The sequence below is a fragment of the Aspergillus tanneri genome (assembly GCF_003426965.1).
Source record: "Aspergillus tanneri strain NIH1004 chromosome Unknown AapTan_1_pilon_pilon_pilon, whole genome shotgun sequence".
Classification (NCBI taxonomy): domain Eukaryota; kingdom Fungi; phylum Ascomycota; class Eurotiomycetes; order Eurotiales; family Aspergillaceae; genus Aspergillus; species Aspergillus tanneri.
In genome coordinates this window covers 4,096,126-4,122,409 of record NW_022984628.1, presented here as the reverse complement: position 1 = coordinate 4,122,409, position 26,284 = coordinate 4,096,126, and the positions used below count along the sequence as shown (strand labels likewise).

General features: G+C 46.2%; 7 protein-coding genes across 7 annotated transcripts; 4 read left to right on the top strand and 3 right to left on the bottom strand.

The window, feature by feature from the left end:
* Positions 1 to 147: 147 nt before the first annotated feature.
* Positions 148 to 652, bottom strand: ATNIH1004_003351 (Erg28 family protein; the record flags this gene model as incomplete). Its single annotated transcript, XM_033568029.1, has 2 exons — positions 148 to 510; positions 569 to 652. 2 exons carry the CDS (start codon positions 650 to 652, stop codon positions 148 to 150), a joined length of 447 nt encoding a protein of 148 aa, XP_033430024.1.
* Positions 653 to 896: 244 nt separating this feature from the next.
* Positions 897 to 2,005, top strand: ATNIH1004_003350 (ketoreductase; the record flags this gene model as incomplete). Its single annotated transcript, XM_033568028.1, has 2 exons — positions 897 to 1,073; positions 1,142 to 2,005. The coding sequence occupies 2 exons, from the start codon at positions 897 to 899 to the stop codon at positions 2,003 to 2,005; spliced, it is 1,041 nt and encodes a 346-aa protein (XP_033430023.1).
* A 2,373-nt stretch (positions 2,006 to 4,378) lies between these two features.
* Positions 4,379 to 6,113, top strand: HXT1_2 (sugar porter family MFS transporter; the record flags this gene model as incomplete). Its single annotated transcript, XM_033568027.1, has 2 exons — positions 4,379 to 4,699; positions 4,761 to 6,113. 2 exons carry the CDS (start codon positions 4,379 to 4,381, stop codon positions 6,111 to 6,113), a joined length of 1,674 nt encoding a protein of 557 aa, XP_033430022.1.
* A 308-nt stretch (positions 6,114 to 6,421) lies between these two features.
* Positions 6,422 to 7,080, bottom strand: ATNIH1004_003348 (uncharacterized protein; the record flags this gene model as incomplete). The annotated part of the gene is made up of 2 exons (XM_033568026.1): positions 6,422 to 6,656; positions 6,749 to 7,080. 2 exons carry the CDS (start codon positions 7,078 to 7,080, stop codon positions 6,422 to 6,424), a joined length of 567 nt encoding a protein of 188 aa, XP_033430021.1.
* A 330-nt stretch (positions 7,081 to 7,410) lies between these two features.
* On the bottom strand, positions 7,411 to 8,233 carry ATNIH1004_003347 (uncharacterized protein; the record flags this gene model as incomplete). The annotated part of the gene is made up of 4 exons (XM_033568025.1): positions 7,411 to 7,650; positions 7,773 to 7,871; positions 7,950 to 8,173; positions 8,230 to 8,233. The coding sequence occupies 4 exons, from the start codon at positions 8,231 to 8,233 to the stop codon at positions 7,411 to 7,413; spliced, it is 567 nt and encodes a 188-aa protein (XP_033430020.1).
* A 5,859-nt stretch (positions 8,234 to 14,092) lies between these two features.
* Positions 14,093 to 15,744, top strand: ATNIH1004_003346 (fatty acid desaturase; the record flags this gene model as incomplete). The annotated part of the gene is made up of 2 exons (XM_033568024.1): positions 14,093 to 14,295; positions 14,343 to 15,744. The coding sequence occupies 2 exons, from the start codon at positions 14,093 to 14,095 to the stop codon at positions 15,742 to 15,744; spliced, it is 1,605 nt and encodes a 534-aa protein (XP_033430019.1).
* Positions 15,745 to 21,981: 6,237 nt separating this feature from the next.
* On the top strand, positions 21,982 to 23,842 carry gmdB (general amidase GmdB; the record flags this gene model as incomplete). The annotated part of the gene is made up of 5 exons (XM_033568023.1): positions 21,982 to 22,242; positions 22,340 to 22,615; positions 22,670 to 23,536; positions 23,588 to 23,675; positions 23,727 to 23,842. The coding sequence occupies 5 exons, from the start codon at positions 21,982 to 21,984 to the stop codon at positions 23,840 to 23,842; spliced, it is 1,608 nt and encodes a 535-aa protein (XP_033430018.1).
* Positions 23,843 to 26,284: the final 2,442 nt, after the last annotated feature.

Genomic DNA, 26,284 nt, shown 5'->3' with positions numbered 1-26,284 from the left:
GTAACGTGAGGTAGTATGATGTGTACCCTCAGCAGACATTACGTGGAAGCAATAACGAAGTGTATTCCGATACCCTGGCCATTAAATATTAAGAGTTTGTCAAACAATAAAACCTTCTCCTTTTCCCCATTGGGACAAACTGCCCATTCAAGCAGAGAGATAGCTCTCCCTCTGCGTCAACATCCAAGCTAAAGTGGACGAGGCAACAATCAAGGGACTAACAAAGCGACCCTTAAGCTCGGCCGTCCCGAAACCCAGCCACTCGCCGACAAAATGCAGCAAGGCAATGCCGAAGGTCCACGCCGCCAGGTCATATGATACGGGGTTGGTGATATTGTAGGCCGCGTACATTCGAACCACGGCGGAGACAAAAGTCCAGGTACCGAAGGTGCGGGAAGAGAGAGGGTTGGTGTGGCTCTGGCCGGAGGAAGTTCTAGCATTGTACAGTTGTGCGGAATATGCGTCTGACTTATAGGCTTGCAAGCTGTTGACCGCAGAGACTACAGAGACCTGGATTAAGACATCTTAAGTTAGGATCTCCTTCAAGCGATGAATGCAAGAAACTTACCAGGAGGAGCCATTTGGGGAGGTAGCCGTCGAAGGGAGGGATATAGGACCTAAAGTCGAGCAGACCGGTCTGAATACCAACCATTGTGACTTTTTCGAAGAAGAATATCGGTAAGATAAAGCCGGAATCTGGCAGACGTGACGTTGAGACCTTGGGAGAATCAGCGATGAAGAGAAGATCAACAAGTTGTTGATTTGCTGTTGGGCCGAGGTCCGTTCTTGGCACAACCTCCTCAACTCTTCACCCCGAATTGCTCCGCGTTTCTGCCGCCTCAAAACTTCCACCACTTCCTCAATCACGCATTCGGTCGGAGACATAGGTGATGAGCATGGATTTCCTGACGAAACATATGTCTTGTCTGTCGAACTGGCAGCTAAATGTTGCCCCCGGATGGCAGACGGTCGGCGCTTCCGTGCTCCTTGCTGCCGGGAGCTTGTTTGTCGTCTCCAGGGTGCTCGTCTTTGCCAGAGTTATTCTAAGTCTGTTTGTGCTGCCTGGGAAGCCGGTAAGTGCGCACACAGAGGACTCGGTTGGAGATGCCGTGCGCGTCGAGTTGACCATTGTTTGTTGTAGCTCCGTTCGTTTGGCCCCAAAAGTAGCTGGGCCGTGGTTACAGGTGCCTCTGATGGACTGGGCAAGGAATTTTCTCTCCAGCTTGCCCGTGCTGGCTACAACATTGTTCTTGTTTCCCGGACTGCCTCGAAGCTGACCACCCTTGGCGATGAGATCACCTCGAAGTACCCTACCGTGCAGACCAAGACCCTGGCGATGGACTATGCTCGCAATCAGGATAGTGATTACGACAAGCTGAAGGAACTGGTGGATGAGCTGGACGTGGCTGTGCTGGTGAACAATGTCGGAAAGAGTCACGATATCCCCACTCCGTTCGCATTGACCCCCGAGGACGAGTTGACGGACATCGTGACCATCAACTGTTTGGGTACTCTGCGTACCACCCAGTTGATTGTACCTGGAATGATTCAGCGCAAGCGAGGGTTGATCCTGACGATGGGATCATTCGGTGGTCTGCTCCCAACGCCCCTTCTTGCGACCTACTCCGGCAGCAAGGCCTTCCTGCAGCAGTGGTCGACCTCGCTTGGCTCGGAGCTCGAACAGCATGGTATCACGGTTGAACTGGTGCAAGCTTATCTCATCACCTCCGCCATGTCCAAGGTGCGTCGGAGCAGTGCTACGATCCCCGATCCGCGATCGTTTGTGAAGTCTGTGCTGTCTAAGATCGGTCGCAATGGTGGATCCCCCACCTATGCGTACAGTTCGTCTCCGTACTGGAGCCACGGACTGATGGCTTGGTTCCTGACCTGCATTACGGGAACTATGGGCAAGTTCGTCGTGGGTCAGAACCGGGGGATGCACGAATCAATCCGGAAGCGGGCCTTGCGTAAGGCTGAGCGGGAGAAGGGCAAGAAGAGGACCTGAGCTAGTCTTGCAGATACGGAAGATGCTATCGTGGGCACACCAGAGTCTAGACTTGAGGAGTCTTATGATTGGTGTAGAGTTGGGTTTCGGTTGACGTTTCTTGCGGTACGAGTTGAACGAAGTATCGGAAGTAATACTACAAATGGAGCGTTTTATGAATCTGATATCGGGATGAGGCTACGTCAGCTAATGATCCGGCCTATATTTCCGCTTTAAGGGCGAGATTAAGATACAGATAATATTACTTGACAATCTACTCTTGCTTACCTCAGTTTCATATCCTCATACCAGCAGGCAATCCACAGTGTTGTTGGTAGAACCGTCCATGGGGTCCTATAAAACCGAAGCGACAAGAACCCAGTAGCTCCAGACACTTGGACTATAATATACTTTGATGCGTATTGAGGAAGTTGCCATAGATATACCTGTTATGCCTCTTAATTAAGACCTAATTTTTATAACTTGAAAATCACGTAGAAGCTGAAATCAATGATACGAAGATCAGTCACAGGGAGCGAAGGGCTGGAGGCAGAAGGATGGCAATAGTTCACTCGCCACGCTGTGCATATTCTGCACATAGTATGCAATCGTACGTCACGTTTTCACCTAAGACTATGAACAATGCACCGCTATGGAGGACTTATGACACATGAATGGATATCTGCATACTGGTGAGAGCTGGCATTTATTTTTATCTTATCCTATTTCTCGACTGGGCGTTTCTGAGGTCTCTCTCTACGGTTACTGACATGTAAAAATGGAAGATTATTCTGATCTGCAAATCCAAGCAGAACGCATGAAGCGGTACGGACCGTACACTATACGGTATAGGTACTGAAATAAAATCTCCTGTCTATACTTAGGATAGTGAAAATGCAAGATCATGTCACATACTCACAGCTGTGCCGATTAGCCCCGACAGTGAAGATTTTTATTCCCTAGCCACACTGATCCCGTGTCTCCATCCGGCATGCCGAATCAAAAATGCGAATATTCACCGGAGACCGAAAGGGTCAAGACTGGCAGGGCTAGTTGACCGGTGAAGTTCCGAGCTGGATCGGACTATAAGCATGGTGAGACATGGTTTGAGGGTAGAAACATTCCATTGTTGGTGAACCCTGCAGAGAATTGGCTAATCAAATTTATTTCAGATACGAAGAAAAAATTAAAAACAAAAAAAAAAAATTTTCAGAGTGGATCACTACGGGTACTAACGCCACCGGTGAGCTCCAAACGGGAAAGTTAGAGTTTTCCCACTAGTGCTAGAGCCTGCATAATGCCCGAATCGGTATACCGATGGTCTGACGATCCCGATTCCGACTCGGAGAGCCGAACTTTTGGCCCAGCGACTGGTGTCTCTACGGATTACCTGCCCCGACAGGATTCTATAAAGTATCATTCATCGCATCTGAGTTCCTCTCGCTTCTTTCGAGAGTTTGGCTTTCATGGGGAGGTGAAAAGTAGTCTGTACCCCATGGATTTTTTTTTTAGGTGTGTTGTTCTCTGCCGGTGCCTTGAGATCACCAACTGATATAGTTTTCTGGTCGGATCCACTTGGACGATCTACCTGCGGAACGCTTTTTTTTTTTTTTTTTTCTCAGGAGAAAGCCGGAAGAAGAAGAGGCTCTGACAAAGAAAAAAGAAAAAAAAAGAGGAGACAGGAAATCGAGGGGATCTCGCAAAGGTTCTCTCTTCCGGAAAGTAACACCGCAAATTCTCCGTTGCTGAGAAGCTGTAAAGTGGCAAATTCAAGGAGATGCACGTGCTTTTGTTCATGTCAATTGATAGTCAGTATAGTGATGCATAGCAGAAAGTATAGACATAATAATAGATCCGCTCAGCTGAAACAATTGCGAAAAAGACAATTCCTTGGTCTGTCAAAGTGTCTCCAGTACCCTGTCCACTTATATAGTGAGGATAGTTGCCTGAATCGTCAACTTTCACGACTTCGCGACATCACGGCGACATCATCCGTTTCTCTCTCTCTCTCTCGGCTGTCTACTCCACCATCTCCCCACTCCAAGACCTTCTGTCGAAGACTGAAGGAATGCACTCCAGTCTTTGGCATCCGACTAACCCGTGGGATCTGGGCCCCCATTTTTCCTGCCATGGTCCTCCCCAATGATGGGGTTCTTACTGCCAAAGATGGATTTATTAACGTGGTTAGAATTTAGAATTCTCCGATTTTGACGACGAGTTTCCCCAATTAAATAACGCCTTGGTTAGATAAATATCGCTCCGCCCCTCGACATCTCCGGGGTTCCTTCCTCCCCATCCCTTCTCTCTTATTCTTCCTTCCCCATCTTCTCCTCTCCTTTCCCCTCCCACTTCCCCATATCGTAGGATTCATTTGTCGCGAATCCAAACGGCATCATGGGTCTCGCCAATATGATGGACCGCTTGAAGCCCCAGACCGCGTCGCAGGCGAATTCCGAGGCACCTACTCCTGCCAGAACCGACTCGACTATTGAAAAAGACAACATCACGATCGACGATACTCCTGTGCAGTATCTGACATGGCGGTCTTTCATCCTTGGTATTGTCGTCTCCATGGGTGGCTTTATCTTCGGTTACTCGACCGGTCAAATCGCCGGTTTCACTACTATGGACGATTTCAAGTCGCGGTTTGCTGAGCGTCAGTTAAATGGGACGTACAAATTCAGCAATGTTCGGAATGGTCTGATTGTCGGTTTGGTAAGCTCATCCTCTTTGCCCTTGCTCCCTATCTAAGTATCCCAACTAACTCTTCACCAAGCTGTGTATTGGTACCATGATTGGTGCTCTCGTGGCCGCCCCTATTGCCGATCGGATGGGCCGCAAGTTTTCTATCACGCTCTGGTCCTTGATTCACATTGTTGGCATCATCGTTCAGATCGCAACCGACGACAAATGGTATCAGGTGGCTCTAGGTCGTTGGGTGGCTGGTTTAGGAGTTGGAGCACTTTCCAGCATAGTCCCCATGTACCAGAGTGAATCGTCTCCTCGCCAGGTCCGTGGTGCCATGGTCAGCGCCTTCCAGCTGTTCGTAGCCTTCGGCATCTTCATCTCCTACCTCATTAACTTCGGGACCGAGTCTATCAAATCCACCGCCTCCTGGCGCATCACCATGGGTATCGGCTTTGCTTGGCCCTTGATCCTGGCTGTCGGATCCCTTTTCCTCCCCGAGTCCCCCCGATACGCCTATCGCAACGGTCGCATCGACGAAGCCCGCGGCGTCATGTGCAAGCTCTACGGCGTGGGTCCTAACCACCGCTGCATTGTCCAGGAGATGAAGGAAATGAAGGAGAAGCACGAGGAGGAGATAAATGCTGGAAAGGCAGCGTGGCACGAAATCTTCACAGGTCCCCGTATGTTCTACCGCACCATGCTGGGCATTGCGTTGCAGTCGTTGCAGCAGCTCACGGGTGCCAACTTTATCTTCTACTACGGCAACAGCATCTTTACCTCCACCGGTTTGAACAACAGCTACGTCACTCAGATCATTCTGGGTGCCGTTAACTTCGGCATGACGCTTCCCGGTCTGTACGTGGTCGAGCACTTCGGCCGTCGTAAGAGTCTGATGGTCGGTGGCGGGTGGATGTTCATCTGCTTTATGATCTGGGCTTCCGTCGGCCATTTCGCCCTCGACTTAGACGACCCTTCCAACACTCCCAAGGCCGGATCAGCTATGATTGTCTTCACCTGCTTCTTTATCGTCGGCTTCGCGACCACCTGGGGGCCAGTGACATGGAGTCTGTGCGCAGAAATCTATCCCATTCGGCATCGCGCGGTTTGCATCGGAATTGCAACCGCAGCCAATTGGACCTGGAACTTCCTGATTTCCTTTTTCACTCCGTTTATCTCGAGTTCCATTGACTTTGCATATGGCTACGTGTTTGCCTCATGCTGTTTTATAGCTGTTTTCGTCGTGTACTTCTTTGTTTTGGAGACCAAGGGTCGTACGCTGGAGGAGGTCGACACTATGTACGTCCTCCAGGTTACTCCCTGGAAGAGCAGCACCTGGGTCCCTCCCGAGGGTGTGGTTCAAGATATGCATAGGACTTCTGATAATGAGAAGCGCGATAGTCGGGTGGAGCATAAAGACGAGCCCACGGAGATCGTGGAATAGATGTACATAATTAGTCGATGATACCATTCGTTTATATCCTATGCTTCGAGTACTTCCAGTCCGCTTTATTTATTCACTCCAGATCCTTCTTCTATCTAGGCTCACAGGGGCTGGGCCATTCTATTTACATATGCACCTCGCGTTAAGTCACATTCAGTCTCTATTTGTCTACTCCCAAGCCTAGGATTTTTTTTTTTCTCGTGGCTCAGTTGTAGACGGGCCATCTACAGGTTTCCAAATTGTATGGCTCATATCCCCCGGTAGATCCGAATCGACCTGGACAGTTTCTGATTCACGCGGATTCCGTGTCAAAGCTGGATAATCCCAGTCTCCCAAGTTGACTCGGGCGGTCTCTCCAAAAGCCTGCCCGAGCCTGTATAAGTTCTCGGTAATTTGCCATGTTCTTCCACATTGAATTCTCTCGCCAGATCATGGATCTCCGGACTGTTGGCAATAGTGTCAAAAAGGTAATTGGTTTGCGTCTTTGGTTGTTTAAAGGTTTCCTTGCACCATTTTACGGCCTTGGGGAGGCCCCATGCACCCCTAGACCGGTGTAAAAAGAGGGAAACGCCCCATTCTGTCATATCCCTTTGCTCGACCTTTTCCACGATCGAGGCCACAGAAAGGATGTGCACAAAGGCTGAGGCGGTTTCTTGGGCTTTATGTCCTCATCGTCAGACCAGTCGGACTCGTCATCATACTCAACCTTTTTGGAGTCGTTTTTGGGCTGCATTTGACGAGAAAATCCACCTCCTCGATTACAGTTCACATCATCTGCCTTTTCGCCTTTACTGGTGGTGTCTGTGACTTCATTCTTAAGAGATTTGGATCCCCCCGCAGCTTCTTCGGTCTTGCCAATAGCCTCAGCTGCTTTGGAGCCTTCCACTCCAGCCTTCACAGTTTCTCCAGCCTCTCCGACTCCAGGAAGGGTTAAAAGTAGATCAATAATTGTTGGATGTCTTGCCATATTAACCCCTAACCCTAGGATAAAGAAGGGATCCTGAGTAGTTATTTCAGACCATCCTTGACGCAGCCCTGAATCTTCTGCTGTGTAATTCCAGCGGCCAGATGTTCAGAGAGTCAATAGTCTACCTTTCCAAATGTTGCTATGCATTCTCCTATCACCGGAATATCTTCGAGGCTGGTATTCAGAAATTCTCGTCTTTCACAAATACCAGGATTCTTTAGAAGTAGACTGCAGGCGATTCTTTTCGGTTTCAGTATTGAACTTAGCATAAATGTTTATATAAGAACGGAAGAGCGTTTTGTAAGCGCGTTCTATCTCGTCTTTTGTTTCTTAAAGCTGATTTACACCCTGTAGCGCGCCTTGATACGCCCCAGGATCTCCAAGAGTTTCTCTTCGTGGATTTGCCTCGGCTTCGACTTCGCTATCAATATGGGTGAGGCGTGATCCTAGGGACTCGTGGTCATTTGGGAGATATTCGTTGACGCTGTTGGACAATATCAGACCTGTGATAGTCCCGGTCTCGATGTTTGGACAGCGTTCGTAGCGCCTGCGACATTGTTGTAGTGACCTCTGGGATGCATTTCAGCGGATGTCTCCCACGTTGCCGGTGGACCATGGAGGGTATGTAAAGCTGAGCAGCGAGCAAATAATAATAGAAGCAGAAGCTAGTGAGCAGACGATTCAGAAACGACATGAGGGACAGATAGTGCAAGGTATGTGTAGGTGAACTCCGGACGCTGGCAATTCCCCATGGCCTCTTCATGGGAAGCCTCGGCTGCCATCACTGCTTCCTGGAACCTGTCAAGAAGGATGCCAGCCGAGCATGCAACTCACGGTAGTAAGCGATACGGATAAAATCATCAGCGGACTAAGACAGCTGCATATGCGGCACCAATTTCGCCCGATGAACTACCAGTGACAGCTTTCAATTGGATTCCTGCAGCGCGGAGAATTTCGACTAGCATAACCTGGACTGCCAGACATAGTGGCTGCGAGACAGCAGCCTCGGTGATACGAGATATGTAGTTACCAGCAACCAACTGTTCTTTGATGGTCCACGAAGGACGATTCTTCTCAGGCAGTGTTTGAAGGACTATGTCAAGCCGGTCAATTTTTCATTGAACAAAGGCGGATGATTCGTATAAAGACGCATCCATGCGCGGCCATTGTGCTCTTTGGCTGGTGAATACCCCAAGGATAGTGGGGAGAGAAAAATTAGAGCGATGGGTACTGATATCCGTACTGTTGGATGTTTCACTAGCGAGCTTCTGATGTTCAATTGTACTACCTGCTGGGATGGGTATATAGTATGGAAGTGTTGAACGGCGAGAACGTTAGAGGCGTATAAGGCCCAGTAGCGTTAGAATCGATTGGCTTTATAATCGGCTCATAACGTTCGACGATGGCATGAGAGTTAGTGCCACCAAATCCTGCTCAGTTGAATTAACCTTTGCCTGGTAACAACGGATGCGGCCGCTGGGGGGTTCTTACCAAGACTGTTTATGCTAGCACCTTGGACCTGGCCAGGAGCCAACATGGGCCAGGGGGTGGGTGCCGTAGGGATTTCTAAATGGCTGTAGAAGGGAGCAACCTTCAGATTTAGTTTATGGGAATGTAAATTGGACGGTATAACGCAATTTTGCAGAGCTAATTAGAACTTGGTTGGTCTTTTATCATTTTCTTCCTCCTTTTTGTCTTTTCTTTTCATCTCTCTGGGAGGCAAATACGACACAATACTAATCAAGTTAGGTTATTAGGCCAGTTATCAGAGGCTTTGTGTCCGAGCACAAAAGCTGGAGATGGACATTCTGGATTGTGACAATTCTGGTAACTTATCTTTCTTCCTGCTGACGCAATAGAACTATTTCTAACCGACCAATCCGTTAGATAGAGTGGTGTAGCATCGATTAGAACACTGATCTTCATGTGTGAAGCTAACCCATCTATACTACTAGAGCACAAGTCAGAAAGGCTCCGTCACAAGCCAATACCCTAACATCCAGCCAAAACTCGATCAAAACCTCAGCAAGGAGCAGATCCTTCCTAGTTCCTTGATCCGTCCCACAAGGTTACTGATCCTCTCTCCCATGGTCAGCATCTCAGTCTATTTTGGGCTCATCTTCGACCTGCTATACTTGCTTTTGCGACCTTCACCCAGGTGTTTGAAGAGGAATACGGGTTCAGAACCGGTACCTCTGGTCTGGCCTATTTGGGTCTGGGAGTTGGGGAGTTGATTGGGCTCTTCGATTTTGGAGCCTTGAGTGATCGCATATCGCAGGCGCGATGGCTGCGGACAAGAACCCCCAGCGAAAGCCGGAACATCGTCTTATTCTCATGATGTGGTTTCCCCCGTTATCCCAGCGGGATTCTTTATCTACGGCTGGACAATGTATTACGGAGAGCGCTGGATGGCCCCAATTACTGGGTCGTTCAGTATAAGTTTTGGCTCTTTCTTCGTTGCCATAATAGGACTCCACCAAGTCTTTTAATTATGAAGCCTCTCGCGTCTGTCCTGTCGCTGACTTGTCATATCATAGATGCCGTCACAGCTGTAACTTGTGGACCTGTTTGGCTCCGCAGCTGCCGCGTCTCCTCTTGGATCTTGGATTCTCCTGCGCTCAATATGCGGTGCATCCCTGCCCCTTGTAGGTACAAGTATTTTATGGTTCTCTCAATTACGGCTGGGGGAATTCACTGCTAGGGTTTTTGTCGCTGGCATTTTCGCCTGTGCTCTTTATCCTGTACTGGTATGGGATTGGGTGTGAAATCTTACAACGGTGAAACTGTAACAAATGTACATGTTAAAACTAGTGTCTGATGGAGGCTATACTGTCAAAAGCAGGACCATTTGTGCTCTGAAGATATTGCTAAGTCGCTAGAGACACCAGGCCGTGAAATTGGAGAGAATAGACCCTGCAACAGGCCTCCGTCATGTAGACTTCAATAATCACAATAAAGGAGGGGAAGACAAAAAAAGGGGGTGTATACAAATGCGGCTTAGAATCTTGTTGCATAGTACACCGGTGGTGCCTTGTAAGCACATGGAATTAGTGAGAGGCATGTCATGTGAGCAGGTGGATATTTCAAACTTCTTAGAGCGATGTAAATTTGGTAAGTATAAAACCAACAACCTTGTAACCAAGGGCAAGAATATTTTTATGGACAGCTACACAGGCAGGAGTCCTGTACTCTGGTTGGCCATGTCAGTCCGCCGTAGTACACTTGTTTACCTATCTGACCTGCAGCCGCCTCTGCTTAGCGAGCAGTTGCTCCATCAACTATTCCCCCTTTATTTTGTGGGCGTACCCATACACCCCCTCCAGCACGTTACTCGGTCGCAGGCCACAAATTCAGTCAGGATGGCCCCTATTACTCGCTCACAGGCCAAAAGGATGAACCCTACATCACTTGCGAACCTTCCAACAGATACTTTGCAACTGATTTTTGGCTGGTTTTGCTTGCACTGCCGCGGAAAGTATTTTCTGTCAATTCAGCCACATGCATACCTGCGCGGCGCTCAGCAGCACGATGACAAGCTATCCTGGTACTACCTGGAACGTCATGCGCTATTCTCACTATGTTTAGTCTCCAGGCGTTTTTGCAGCATTGCTCAGACTATTTTATACCATGAGTTTGTCCTTGGATACGGTGACTTGTGGCTTTCTAGACTTACTTCTTTTATGCGGGTGGTGACACAGCGACAAAACCTGGCCGCACTTGTAAAGAGGATTTATATCCACCCATACTTGGTGGGATTTATCAGCAAAACGGAGGCCCAGGACACGCTTAGGAAAGCTGCGCATGCACTGAGAATTAAGTCAAGTGGTGATCTAGTTACCATGTTACTTGCTGCATTGCCTAACCTAGAACACTGTAGCCTTCAAGTCCACACGTCTCCAACTGAAAGGCTTTACTTGTCAAATTTATACGCAGCCGACATTTCGCGCCTACCTCTTAAGACGATTGATATTTCTCTGTATGCCTCAGCAAGTCGGTCATGCTATTACCTGCTTAGACTGGACATGCAAGTACTTACTATTTTAAAATTATCTACATACCTAGAGACGCTTAATCTCCACATGTGCGGTGGTATTAAGTGTTAGGATTTGTTTCCTTTCCTGCTAAATCTTAAGACCCTTCGTATTACTTACAGCAGACTTAGTGATAGAGATCTTAAAGGCCTTTTTTTTTCTTGCAACAGTCTGCACACTTTTGTGTACGAGGCTATTGGTTATCCTATGCAAACCAGACAACGTTGCCCTATGTTTAATGGCAGAGATCACTTCCAGCCATCTAATGCTGTGAAATATCTCAGCCGCCACTGCGTAACCCTAAAATCGCTGCACCTCGACCTTCGACTGCGGGATTGGTCTACTAGGACTAATAGTGAAAATATCTTTAGCTTTCAAGACTTTACTGCGCTGGAACACTTGTTTTTTAACCCAAGCGAGTTATACAGGTGGCCATTAGCAGGTTCGCCTACAGATTCCCGGCTCCTGGTCCAGCTTCTTCCCCCTAACATCGTATCACTATATCTTGCTGGTCCTATCAGCCATGCCCTTCCACCTTGGTAAAAGCCTGCTCAGCCTTGTGGACTCCGTATCACAGGGGCAATTCCCCAGCCTGAAGCAGGTTAGATGCGACGCGGAACAAAGACTAGATAATAAGTATAACATGAGCACTATATTCGCGGCCGCCGGGATTAGTTTTGGTTACAACAGTTGGCCACAAAGCAAGGCTACACTTAAAAAAAGTGACGAGCGATCACTTTATTCACTTTCGGAGCAATATATTTTCGATAACCATAACAACGAATCTTTGGTGCCATTGCCGTTACCATCAGAGGAGGATTATGAGGATCTTTAGGAATTTTGGCTTTTCCTGGAAACACGGTGAGACATGGGACGAGGGAACTAAATTAATAACTGGTATATTTAAGATTTAGGTAGTGGAAGCCTGAGTAGATCACGAGCATTTTGAGTGACCCGGTCTTCTGAAATTGGACGAAATTGGCCGTCCTAAATGATAACGAGTCTGCAATTTGTTGTCGTGAACGAAGAGTCCCAACACTTCTATTAAAAACTAAGACTTATAACTCTCTAAATATATGATAATCAACCTAGCAGCAGCTTGTGCTCCATATATTAATACACATAGGCCAGTTGTCATGTCCCATATGCACGGTATGTCACCGTATACAAACAACCACCTTTCGGGTCAACAAGAGGCAGCTGAGGACAGAACAATGGCACGCTTACTCTGATTTATAAATTGCATGCGTCCATACAAATCGGGCAACTAATATTTAGATTAGATAAATCGAACAGACTGTACTTTGAATAATATTTAGTGCCAGGTGGCACGGGTTATTTTCCACGTCGTGCATTGAATGAGCTATAAAAAAAAAGAAAATGTAAAGAAAACCATTGTTAAATAATCTGTGGCCAAAGAAACACAAGCGATCTGTCAAGGTTGAACCCAATGTATTGCTCAGGCATGGCCTTCGCTCCTATATAGGGCGCTAGATGCGACTGATCTCCGATCGGTCGTCTTGTACCTTTTTATATGGTCAAGTGGTTTTATCTCTACTAGCGCAGAGACAACCAAACCATCACACGATCTATCCTATTTATTAAAATATATCAGTGGTGCGTTGTAGCTTTCTCATCCTAAACATATTATTTTTCCTGTCCATCAGGACAACGTCGAACTCAGTTACTAGACTGCTGTTAAGGAGTAAATTAGTCTGTCTGGCTTGTCTTGGTCGACCGGACCTTCGAGTTTGCCGTGTCTCTGGTACCCGTATATCAACAGTAATTTAATCACATCGTTGAAGGGCGGTACATCTTTTGAGGATACTATGGTTTGGAAGATCCTCCATGTCCCAGTTAGATAGGTCCACTTGATAGTTCCGCCCTCTAATGCAGTAAAGTTTCACTTTTGTTAGGCTCCAGCTTTCTTTATCAGCATAGAACCACCTGCGTATTGGGACAGCATTACCTCGCGGTCCACACCATACAAGATTCATCTTCTCAATGAGATAATCTATATCGTGGATGAACTCTGGCTGCTAAAGACTCTGCTGTCTGGAGCTCGCATCGCAGCAGTCTCGTTCAGCTATCCAGTTCTATAAATTGTAGAACCAAAGAGCATCTCCTCCGCTACCGCGAAGGAGCCGCGGTCATCGACCAAATCTCCATCTGAAATAAGGCTATCTTCGCTTAATTGCTCGAGTTTGAGTGTCTCTGGCACGAGTGTCACCGCTGGAGACGCTGAGGGTGACAGTGGAAGAGACGTATTGGCTGGTGAAAGCTTGTTCGCTAGCCCCACCCGAAGAGCCAGCCATCGTTGGTAGAAAACAACTACCCGGACCATGTAATGAGATTCCACTGCCCTTAAATCTGGCAGCTCTTTTTCGCGTATAATTAGGAATTACACTTTTAAGCAGTGGACCTTGTGATTGAAAATATTATCTTTCCCTCCCTTGCTACCTGCTGCACAGGATACGTATGTCGAAATGCTAAGGGCGCTAACCCCATTTGGAGGAGGGGGCCAACAAAAGGGGAGGGCCAAATAACAAAGAGAGGGCCAAAAAATATATCGTTCCAATATTGGCAGCGTATGTCAAGAACAGGTTACCATGCTTAATTTGCATAAGACACTTAAGGCGCAGCTTTTAATTGACCACTCAGCTCAGCCTGATTTCAGATCCGGTCCTTGTCATAGAGCGGCTCTTGCGGACCCCAAAATAAAAAGGAGCACCAAAAATGTCTCCTTGTCTGACGGTCATATGGCCAGGCACAGCTCGTGTCTCAGTCAATTGAGATATACCTGTTGCTCTCTTCGTTGCCAGTGAATAGCGTGTCCAGAACCGGCTTAATTCCGAGCCCGAAGTTTCGTAGCGGATATACTGGGGATTACAGACCATCGGCTCATTTTATCTATATCCGCATCTCCGAGCCAACTGCATCCCCTGAAGGGTATGCGCAACATTAATCTATTCGACAAAACAATGGGTATAACCGACGATTCAGCTTCTGGAAAAGATCAGGTTCTATCTCCCTGGCAGATTGAAGCTCTGATTGCCAAGGGTCAGTCGATAGTCATAGTGGACCAGAAGGTGCTTCGTGTCGACACATGGCTCCCTTACCACCCCGGCGGCCACAAGCCCATCCAACATTTCATTGGGAAGGATGCGACAAATGAGTTCATGGTGTACGTGATTACACTCATGCGGGCTTGACGATGGCTAATTAGAGTAGGATGCATTCAGCCGAAACTCGCCAGCAGATCGACCGCTACCAGATTGGAAGGATTAAAGGACGGTGGCGTAACTTCGTCCCTCCCATTCAGGGAGGCCAAATTTGGGAAAAAGGGGAGAAGACACCTCAAACTGATGTCGATGGCTTGAATAATATCCACGAGCACCATGCCTGTCTCGAAGGTCTTCCCCAGCTATCACACGAGCGCAACACCCCCGAAGAGCTAGCCTTCCTGAACGCCCAAACCAAAGAGGAAATTAGCTTGACCTTAGATCAATATCCCCCCCTGGACACGCCTACACAGTCCAATATCATCGAGAAATACCGTCTTCTGTACGAGCAGATTCACTCAGAAGGGCTCTACGAATGTCACTATACCGCTTATCTCTGGGAACTCGGCCGCTGCGGACTTCTCTTTGCCATTATGCTATTCTTTCTGCACATTGAATGGTACTGCATCAGCGCAATCTTCCTAGGGTGGTTCTGGTCGCAGTTGGTCTTTTCTGCTCATGATGCAGCCCACATGGCCATTACGCACGACTTTTTTATCGACAACCTCATCGGAATGATCATCGCCGCCCCCATCGGTGGACTATCATTGGGATGGTGGAAGCGTACGCACAACGTCCATCATCTCGTCACTAACTCGCCCGAACACGACCCGGACAACCAACATCTCCCTTTCCTGGCCGTCAACCACCGGTTTCTAGGGAGTCTCTTCTCCACCTACCACGAGCGCCTGATGCCTTACACAGCCCTCGCCAAGCGGCTCGTCCCCTACCAGGCGTACCTCTACTACCCCCTTCTGATGTTTGGGCGCTTCAACCTCTACGTTCAATCGTGGCTGTACCTCGCCTATGGCCAAGGACCCCGCAAGGGCCTGGCGTGGTGGCACCGCTATTTTGAGATTGTGGGCAATCTCATCTTCTGGGCTTGGTTCGGGTACGGGATCGTCTACCGTTCCCTCCCCACGGCTGGGATTCGGTTCCTGTATGTGCTGATCAGCCATGCGGTGACCATGCCGCTGCATGTACAGTTTACTCTCTCACACTTTGCCATGTCGACTGCAGATCTGGGCCCGGGGGAGTCGTTCCCGCAGCGTATGCTCCGCACGACGATGGATGTGGACTGTCCGGAGTGGTTGGACTGGGTGCATGGGGGACTGCAGTTCCAGGCTATCCACCATCTGTTTCCGCGGGTGCCCAGGCATAATCTGCGGCGGGTGCAGAAGTTGGTGTTGGCGTTCTGCCGGGAGGTGGGCATTCCATATGCCTTATACGGGTTTGTGGGGGGCAATCGGAAGGTGGTGGGCAGTTTGGCCGAGGTGGGAAGACAAGCGGCGATATTGGGTGAATGTAGGAGGGTCGTGGCCGGTAGAATTAGGCGACCGCATAGACATTAAGAGCTTTGGTAGTCAGGTGGATTCGGGGCTCTGATGTAGACTCCGATCTGAAGGGTTGATGCCGTGTCCCACCAAGTCATCCCCATCACGACAAACCGCCTACCTTTCCACAACATAGCAACAATACTAACCAACTCAAGGGCCCTCACAAAATGGTACATTTGGTAACTACATATCAAGTCAAAACAGTCACTGACCGCATATCCTGAACGGCTCGCCATGTTTCACAACCCGCCTTGTTCAGCACCGATCCCATCCTCAGGCTCGTTGCACACCTCCCGCATAAAATCTCCCTCAGCCCAGCCGCTCTCTCTCGAATCTCTGCCGATCCTGATTAGATTCTCCCCCATTCACCTACTACAAGTAGCCACTGCCATGCTGAAAAGAGTTTGAGATTTTTGTTCTTGGGTCTCCGTCGATGAAGTTTCTAACATGATATTGGCCTGGCCCGCGTCCGTTTGCTCGTCTGCACTAGCTTTTACTTCTTTAATTTCCGGGGAATTGTCAACACGGAGGATCTCCGGCACAGGTGAGACTTTAGTCTCTAAAGAATACCCGCAGCATTCGGGTTCCCTGGGTTCATTCGCATCCCTGAGGTCTGATTTTTGTCCACCTAATACAATTAAGGAATATTATCTACTTGCAGTATTCCTGGATCGATTAGTAAAAGGTCTGGGCTCGTGTTGGGCGTTGAAGTTCCTGATCCAGAGCTTGTAGTAAGGTCATGAAGTGGGGACGAGTCGGAGGCACAAAGAGTTGAGTCATCCTGGTGAGAAGAGTTAGTATCATTAAAGAGCTAATTATATACCCTAGAGCTGACTCCTCCGCTGTAAGATACGACTAGTTCTTTTCAGCATGATGACTCCAACTTTTAATATTTAACGAGTTTGGAGACTCCCATTGGACTAGTTACCTGAAAATCACCATGACCAACTCGCCTTCTTTTCTGCCCCTTTCGCCCAACACGCGGCTGTCGTCGCTTCGTTTCGGTACAGGCGGATACATCGCCTTGAGCCGAATCTTATCCCAGACTGCTTTATGTAGTCCAAGTGTATCACTTAAATCATAACAACGTTGAATCTTAGATTCGAACTTGCTTTGGCACATCGGGTGAAACAAATGGACTATCTGCCCGTCCTTTTTATATTTTTGTTAACATGAGCTCTTAATTCATTGTTCCGTTTCCAGACATTTATACGCTGCGAAGGGGAGAACGCTCTCCGTGCCGAGGCATAAAGGACAATATCCCGGGTGTATGTAATTATTTTATATCGCCTGGAAACATCATGTCTAAGATGGGTACTGCAGCGCTCTTCCCACCCTTTCACGAACGTCAAGAAATTTGTAGCAGTACTTCAGCTGGGTCTTTTTACAAACCAAGGTTCAGCAGCTTTTCTTGATTCAGCATTCTTGAGCATGATTCGACCGCCCTGAGATAGTTTATATTGTCAGCCGCAGATATCAATTGATTTGACACTTATTATACCACTCTAGTGTCAATGGCGCAAATGTATACTTTCTACTGGAAGCTGGATTAGCGATGTCGATATCAATAACTTGTAGAGAAATTGGAATAGGGATCCAAGCTCTCCGAGGGCTGTTTTTCTGGTTCCGGCGGCGGATATCCCCTCTAGATCTGTATCTAAGATGCCCCTATTGTGTGTCGCACTTGGCGCGGTTTGACTTGCATTCTTGCGGGGGCTGGCGGCTGTGAAAATAAAAGGCCTAGTGGTGTGACGACACCTTTGGCTCTGCACCGGCAGTATCGATCACGTTACTTGTGCTGCTAGTACATTTCATATCATACCCTTACACTCGCTTTGTTGTGCATTTCGCTATCCCCAGACCCAAAAGTGGATAAAGCTCTTCAGGGGATGAGCTGACAAACTGTACAACCAGTGCATCGACCAAAACAGTGAGGAGTAAATAGAAGAAGAACCTAAGGCATAGCTATGTTAGCGCTATATCCCGGAATCAAAATTGCGGCTTGTGACGACATAATCCTATCGAACCAACCATCACATCCAGCTCAATAGTTTGTTCATTTTTTTTATCTCAGAACCAACACTTCCTCGCCTTTTACCCAGAGCTCGCTGGCTAAGTCTTGAATAAAAACCTGTGGCTGATTATCAGGCTGATCATCTTCCTCATTATCACTAATTGGATCTAGAGTGTAGTAAGAAAGTCGTTCTGCTCTAAGCGTATCTACTATCTTTTTTTATCTGTAAGACCATTATCTTCTAAAGCAAACTCTTCCTCATTCCCAATTCCAAACTTTGAGATACAGCGGAACATTATTAGATCTTGGATAATTATGGCATTAAGAAGGCCCCGTTGGTAGTGGCAGATATCCCGAGCAGAGTTAAAAAGACACTTAACACACGCACCTATCGCAGGATTTTAGAGCACATCCCGTGAAAGACTTGCAAGTGTTGGATATTGATGCTCATGCTAGCGCCAAAACTCACAAGGAGTGATATTTACGGTTCCTATGGTAAAGAAGTTAGTATAAATGTCAAGGGCGAAACGTTAGGACCTAAAATTAGACTATGTACAAAGAGGAATCGCTCGAGAAAAGGAGGGAAAATAGAAAGGGTACAAGTAAACAAATAAGAGAGGTAAGTCGCGTACTGTGTGTTATCGCGGGCTAATAGGGACAGTAGGGACAAAGGAAAAGGAAATTAAAATATATCACTTTTAAGATATTGTTTTAGCTCTTCATGAAGAATTCCTATTCTTGATTCTCTGTAAAAGGTAGCGGAGGAATCTATTCATCAAAACGTAGTTCTATATTAGCTTTCTTCTAGCTAGAAAATAAAGCTTTTAAAGATGTTCCTGCCAGTAATAGTCTCTGTCTATATAGCTCGATATAGTTTTTCAGGCTGTCTCAGTAAGTCTTACGACATTTATAGCCTTCATCGGCCCATTCTTGCTTTAAGAAGAATAAAGATTATGCAGTGGCGCAAGAATAGTGCCAATTGCTAACATATTACCATGAACATTCAAAAGCTTTCTCCGTCCAGTTTCAAGCGCATGAAGAATTGCTGGTTTCCATGCTACCTTCATACCGCGAAGCTGAGACATCGATGCATCAGAATGGTCAAATTGGTCAAAGAGCTTGTTATACACTCTGAAGACATTATGCACAGTAACATCCTTAATTTTTGATAAACCAGTGGTCCATTTGTAAACGGGTTGTGTAATGCAAAGTAGATAATCAATCTGTTGCCATTGTGATGATCCTATACACCATGGTAAATGGATGGATTCTATCTAAGGTGGCGATCTAACGAAACATCAAACGTAGAGAAGGAAGGAAGGAAGGAAGAATTCTATCGTACAGGAAATGTGGGAAACCTCTACATTGTGGGATCAACTGTGAATAAAGCAGACTTGGTGCCTCAGGCAGGGTTCGACCTAGGCCCTGACAGCCATTCTTTTGTATGTAGCTTAAACTAAGGCTGTCCATACTCAGTACAGTATTTATTAAACACTGCTGAGGGGCGTAGCACGCGTAGCATTAAGAATGTTGAATTCCAGCGAATTTTAACATCTTGAATTAGAACAAGTCTTGGTTCCTTATTTTGAAGGCGTAGAAATGCTTCGCTCTGAGGACTAGCATTAATATAAACTGCAAGGCCATGGACCTAGATAGTGTGAGTAGAGATAAGAATAAGAGATAAACATTAAACTTTTGCAAGTGTATAGACAATCCCTTGCTACTGTTGCGTCTGGCAGAGAGACTACGCTTGGTTATCCGACCATTACTTATCAGAAGTGTCATTTTTAAGATCAGCCTTTATTAGACTAAGAAGACCCCTAGGACTTAGCTGTATAACATGGGCAAGGCAGGGAATCCGCACAACTGGTGTCTGAATTAATAAATAACCTAACTGCATTGCCTTCTAAACACTCTTACTTAATATCTGATTATTTGATGCATTATCAATAGTAATGGCCAGTACTCGATAAGCTACCTTATGCTGTTGAAGCACTTCAAGTAGCAGAGTGTGTTCCATATAAAGGCCTAAATCCAAGCAGTATTTCCTGATAGGCACAGTTATCAATAACTCTGGTAACTCTCTACTAAACTGTGGAATCCAATAGAAGCTGCTCGAGTAACAACCTGTATTATTGTTCCCTGACCTACAAAAACAAAATTACATTCAATGCAGGTGAATATTATCTTAAAGATTATTATCATTAACAAGGCAGTCTGTTACCAGGGCTATTCCCACAGTAACATATTCAGAACTTAGAGCAGTGACTTATTCTAACTTATCTATTTCTATACCCGTTCTGCATCTTTCACTGTTATGACATAGTACAGCCATATACCGTATGTCAGGGCCTAGACCGAACCTGCTTCATTCACTGTTGATCCCACAACATAGAGATTTTCCCATATTTCCTGTGCGATAGAATTCTTCTTCCCTTCTCTACACTAAATGTTTCGTTAGATCGCCATCTTAGTTATAATTCATCTATTTCACCAAGGTGTACAGGATCATCACACCGTACTGAGCCAGAGAAGAATGCCAATGCCCAAGATTTAGTTTACTTGAGAGTTGATACTTAATATTATATTACTGGCTTTGAATTGGTGTGATCTATTCTATTAAGGTATAAAAAGCTGATATAATCATAGTGTGAATTTATATCCGTCCAGGCCGGTAATGATACACAGCTAATCACTGTCGCAGAGTGACTCGAGTCCGGAACACTCGGCAATCGCAGACCTACACCTGCCGTAGTTAGAGCTATGTGACATCACTAACATACATCACGGAGCGTGGTAATGCAACAGATTCTGTGATCGGTAAGCCAAAATGAAAATTCATCTTGTATTTAACACAACATTTGAAAATGTTATCAGAATAAAAAACAATTAGTATATATAACAGCTATTACAACTCCTGGGTCCCATTTTAACTTGCGTTAAAAGTTTCCTTTCCTAAGGGTACCTTGGGAGACCACTTGTTTGGTACAGCGAGGCGGATTTGAATTTCTTTTTACTAAAATTATAAATATTTAAGGGCTATGCTAGTATTACACTTTTTAATCTTCTCACGGAGCTAGTTAAATCCTACTAGTAGATATGATGGCCTACGAAATAGAGATGGAAATGAAGCCAAATCAGCTCTATTCAGTGCCTGCTACGAGAATACTAAGCAGGGAGTGGAAAGGAAGAGGATCGAGGTAAGCAATGTGACGAACTCACCATGTAGCCTGTTTGCATTGTTTGTATCTAGCTTTGTTTATCTCCCCGCATAGTCCCCTCACCACCTTTCTTCCTCCTCCTCACGCTTGAAATTTTCGTTAGATAGCACCAATTTGATCGAGTTGCTTGGCCGTCACAAGCAATGGAGTAGATATCCCCACATACTACCACGCTCCACTGTTCCACGACCAAACATAGTAAATAGAGCAAACAGTGAACAACTAAACCGCATCGCAAAACCGACAACGCAAATTAGCCTTGCACCAGTTGTCACAGTAAATAGATCCTATAATATCCAATTATGTATTTTAATTGTTATTATGGTAAAAAAGCAATAAGTAGCAATCTTACTAAACTAAACAAGGTACTAAAAGTGCCTGGAATTACCTGCAGTCTTTCACTAATAGGCTATGGTATAAATATAAGCTGGAAAAACAGTTATAGTATCTCTTGCAAAAGCAACTTACCTAGTTAGTACCAAGCATGGTCCCGGCGATTCCTTCAGCGATATTTTTAATATTTAATTGTGGGTAGGATACTACGGTCAGCTAGTTTATTAACATGCTTAATAAAAACCTCCTGGATACTGGTAAGTTTTTGTCACAAGCGAAATTTCGTGTCCTGGATTAAGGATGCTTTGGCTTTGAAGCAGCACTGTAATGTAGACATGTCGACATATATTTTTGCATTTAGTGTGTTCCTGTGATAATTCTAAAATCGCTTTGGCAATACTAGTGTTGTTGTCTATTTTACACTTGGTTGAAAAAGACGCGTTGGATGACACCCGTGATCTATGTTATGTATGAAAGAGTTGTACATAATTAGTTCTAATCTGTTATAAACCTCGGACCTTGGTTATTGTCCATTTGCCGTTCGAGTGAATTCCTAGCAGCCTCCTCCACTTTCGTATCAGGCAGGATCACCCACCAGGTCATTCAGCCCGACATCTATAGTATATACGGAGTAGATGCCCGCAGCCCAGATACTGACCACCATAATACGACAAATACCTAAAGATGACTAAAATCTCAGCAGCAGATAGTGATTGGAGCATTCACGTCCAGGAAAAGCGCCAGCAACTGGAACTCCAAATTCCCGCCGAATGGCGACTAAGCGAGGCATTTCTTTCTTCATTGCCAAAGAATGGGCATTTACTTGAAGCAGACATCTCTCGACGCACGGGTATTTTTTCAGAACAAGAGCTACAGATCACAGAGAATTATTCCGCTGTGCAACTCTTGCAGAAGCTCGCTAGAGGCGAGTTCAGTTCACTGGCAGTGACAACTGCCTTTTGTAAACGAGCGGCTATTGCGCAGCAGCTGGCAAGAAAAAAAGACCCTTATTGTAAATCGTTTCTCATGCTAATTCTATCAGACGTCATGCCTCACCGAACACTTCTTTGCTCGAGCTCTCGAGCGCGCTCAGTATCTGGATGAGTATCGGAAGCGGGAAGGAAAAGTGATGGGACCATTGCATGGGCTTCCAATCAGTCTCAAGGATAGTTTCTGCGTCGAGGGGGTTCAAACAACAATAGGATATGTCTCTTTCCTTGGAAATCCCCCGGCAGCCTCCAACGCCGCGTTGGTCGATGTATTGCTGGATTTGGGAGCCGTGCTATATGTGAAGACCAATATTCCCCAGACCATGATGGTTAGTCTACTCTCTTTACCATGGTATATGGATTATCTAATATGCTCTATATAGACTGCAGACTCGGAGAATAACATCTACAATCGTACATTGAACCCTCACAATACGAACCTGACTGCCGGAGGTTCCACCGGTGGTGAAGGAGCTCTGGTTGCATTTCGGGGCTCGATTCTCGGGGTAGGTACTGACATCGCCGGCTCCATCCGCATCCCATCTCTCTGCTGCGGTGTGTATGGCTTCAAACCAACCAGCAATCGTATCCCGTTTAGTGGACAAACGTCCGGAAGAATGGAAGGAGTACCTGGTCTGACGCCATCGGCGGGACCATTGGCCCAGTCTCTTGAGGATATTGAGATCTTCATGACTACTGTTTTGAACTCGGAGCCCTGGCGCTACGACGTGACCGCCACTGCCACGTCGTGGAACAGACCCCAGACAGCAGGACGCTCGTTGCTAACCATTGGAATTCTTCCGGAGGATCCTCAATTCCCCCTTCATCCCCCCGTCCGCCGTGCCTTGAAGTCTGCTATTGCCGCCTTGTCCAAGAAAGGCCACCGAATTCTGCAACTGGAGAGCGATGCCTCACGGAACGTCGCTTATGCCAGCCGTCTAGCCTTCCAATACTTCACCTACGGACCGCATATCGACCATATCTCGCCAAGTGGCGAGCCACAGGTAGCATCGCTCGCAAAGTCCTCCAGCCCCATGTTCACCGGTACATTCCCTGTGGATCAGAAACTCGGAGTGTTTGAGAAGATACATGCATTGCATATCGCGAGGAAGACATACGCCGATGCCTGGCGCAGAACTTGGGTTCAAAGCAATCTCGATATTATACTGGCACCAGGGGCGCAGAATACTGCCGTGCCTCACGATACGTACGGATGGCCTCCATATACAGTGATCTGGAATCTTCTCGACGTGAGATTTCATCCCCTTGATAGTTGTTAACGTCCCACTCATCCTTCGCAGTACCCCGCCTGTATCATACCCTATGGTCGGGCTTCCAAGGAGCTTGACCCGGAGCCTATGCTTGTGACCGACGGGGTGCAACCGAGTTGTAAGTATTTATAGCTTTGGTCTTCTGTCTACACAGAGCTAATCTGTATAGATGAACCGGAACTGGTTGATGGAGCCCCTTGCGCCCTTCAAGTCATTGCGCCTCGATACAAGGATGAGGAATGTCTTCTTGCAGCAAAGGTAATTGACCGAGACATACGGGGATAAATATCTTGTCCTTTACCTACATAAATAAACTGAAGTATTAAAATGTGATAAGATTGTTGCCAATATCTAGTAGACTTCCCCAAACGGCAGGTCGATCAGTACTCCGGAATCATCTCCAGTTTCCCAACCTCGCCAATAAATTTGATGGAGGTGGAGAAGGGAGCTGTATCATTTGAACTACATGTGTAGCTCGAAAATACTCATTGCTTCTATGGTCTAGGTGGCATTTAGAAGGATCTCCGGTGCACAGAGGTTGAGGTTGAATTTCATGATTGCGTGGAACCGGAACATCGCCAAACACAGAGCATTAAAATCACTTATTTAGACAAAGGTCCACAAAAAGAGACTAGTAAACAAAAACTGGGATCCTGCGACAGATAGCTGAGTCAATGTATGCAGCTGAGAGTTTATTAGATAATCGTTTGTGTATGGAGATATTCTTTACCCTTTGGGAATGACTTCCTCTAAGAAAAGCCACCAAACTATGACAATGGCCAGATGGGCGAATATCTCACCATATACCATGAGAAAATATGGACTGTGATAAGGTAATGGATAATCTCGCGTCTGTTTCATAGTGTTGCAGACAGTCAGAAATCCAAATCCCAAAGTAAAGCCAGCAGCGACGCCAGCTAGCTTAAAGTCGTCAGTTTTTGTAGCCATTTAATAGTGAATATATAAATGGCACAGAAAAACAAAGGGAGCTAAATGTTAAGATGTGATATAAAAGAAGATGCTCTACTAAGCTGACTTCGAAGAGTGGAGAAAATACCACAGTGGAAGTTAAATATATAGGTGATTTTGCTTCTTGACTCGTACAGATTTCATTTAAAGATTTGGCCATGAAGGGCAAAATTTATTTTGGCTTATTTGCCATCAAAAAAAAAAAAAAAAAATTCACTTTCTCATGAGTTTTAGGGCTTGGGTTTCCTGGTTTGTATTGTAGAAAGCCGTTACTGAATTCCATGCCCTTTTGCCCGGTCCATATACAGTAAATAGAGCCACTTTATTTTGATATTGCAAGTGAACTTAATTTACTTATTTACCAATGTAACGCAGTAAATGGTTCTAAGCAGATCCATTCACTTGTTTAAAGTATCCGGATTGATCACTTTCTTCACAAAAAGAAAATAAACCTGGAATCTTTCACATCTATAGGATCTCTCCTCGCCAAGTGGGATATGTTGGTAGAATAGTCAAAAGCCATTAACCACAGTGAATTTTTTTCTTTTTATCTACTGTAATAATCACAAAGGGAAATTTGTGTTCAGCACTCCAAGTGCGTAGTGTTGTTAGTTGTTAGAGGGAGGCCTCCACATAAGTTGACAAACACAGTACTACCATTGGCAAGTATCAGGAGGCAAATAATAATGAGCAGACGAGAGCTTCTTAAATACAGAATATAAGAGTGTCCAGCATAATGCAAACCACCCTATAACCAGAGAACAATCAGCAAGATTGAAGCTAATGGACTTGTGCCAGTTATAGACAACGCACAAATATTTCTAGCAAAAGCCAGCTTTGGCCTTCGAGGTAGTAATAGCTTAGCAGTCCTGAAACCTTTGTAACTGATTTTACTGAAGAAATTTGTGGTGGAAATAAATCGTGATGTCCTAATTAGTAAAAACTAGTGCTCTAGGAACATAGTGTCTTATGAGAGGCTGTTGGCCTGTGTTTAGAAAGTGGTGCACATGGGTGCTGGCTTTGGCCACTAAGTAATACGCTGCGGAGTAGCATGGTTTTGAACGCTGTGATACTGAGATAAGAACAGAAAGTGTGTGAGCTCAAAAGGACGGCATTCCCACCACTCCAAGCAATCTTACATTACTCTTGCATGTCACAAGAAATTGAACAGTCTAACCTCTCCGCCATGTCGATAACCACCGCGCAAAGGTTCTATCATGGCTCTACCCAAAAGGAACCAAGACAGAAAGGGGAGCTTCTTCAGGAAGCAACGGTGGAAAAGACAGCTACAGAGAGCATCAGGGATACAACTTTCACCGGGACCGTTGATAGAGCTATTCTGGACAAAATCCAGAAACGTCTAACGACGGCCAACCACACAGCCAGAAATAAGTCAGAAACCAAAATCGCCGTTTTCATCGCCTATAAATGATGACCTGATATAATGTTACCCAGGCGGATCTAATGGCTGGTGCTAACAGCGAAAGCAAAGCACAGCGCGGAGGAAGAATCGAAGTAACTATTACCAACACCGAGGACCGATCCAAGCGTGTTATAAATAAGAGCTTTTTTGGCAAAGTGGCGCATGCGAAGTGCACCCTCTTTAATTACAAATATTTCTCCACAGATCGTCGATCCTCTATATCCTGGACTTCGGTATTACTAAAAACACCATCCCCGCGGCATTCGGATTCGAGATGGCACATAATAAGATCTTGGACCGGGCATGCGCTTACAAGAGCGGCACCCCCATACTTA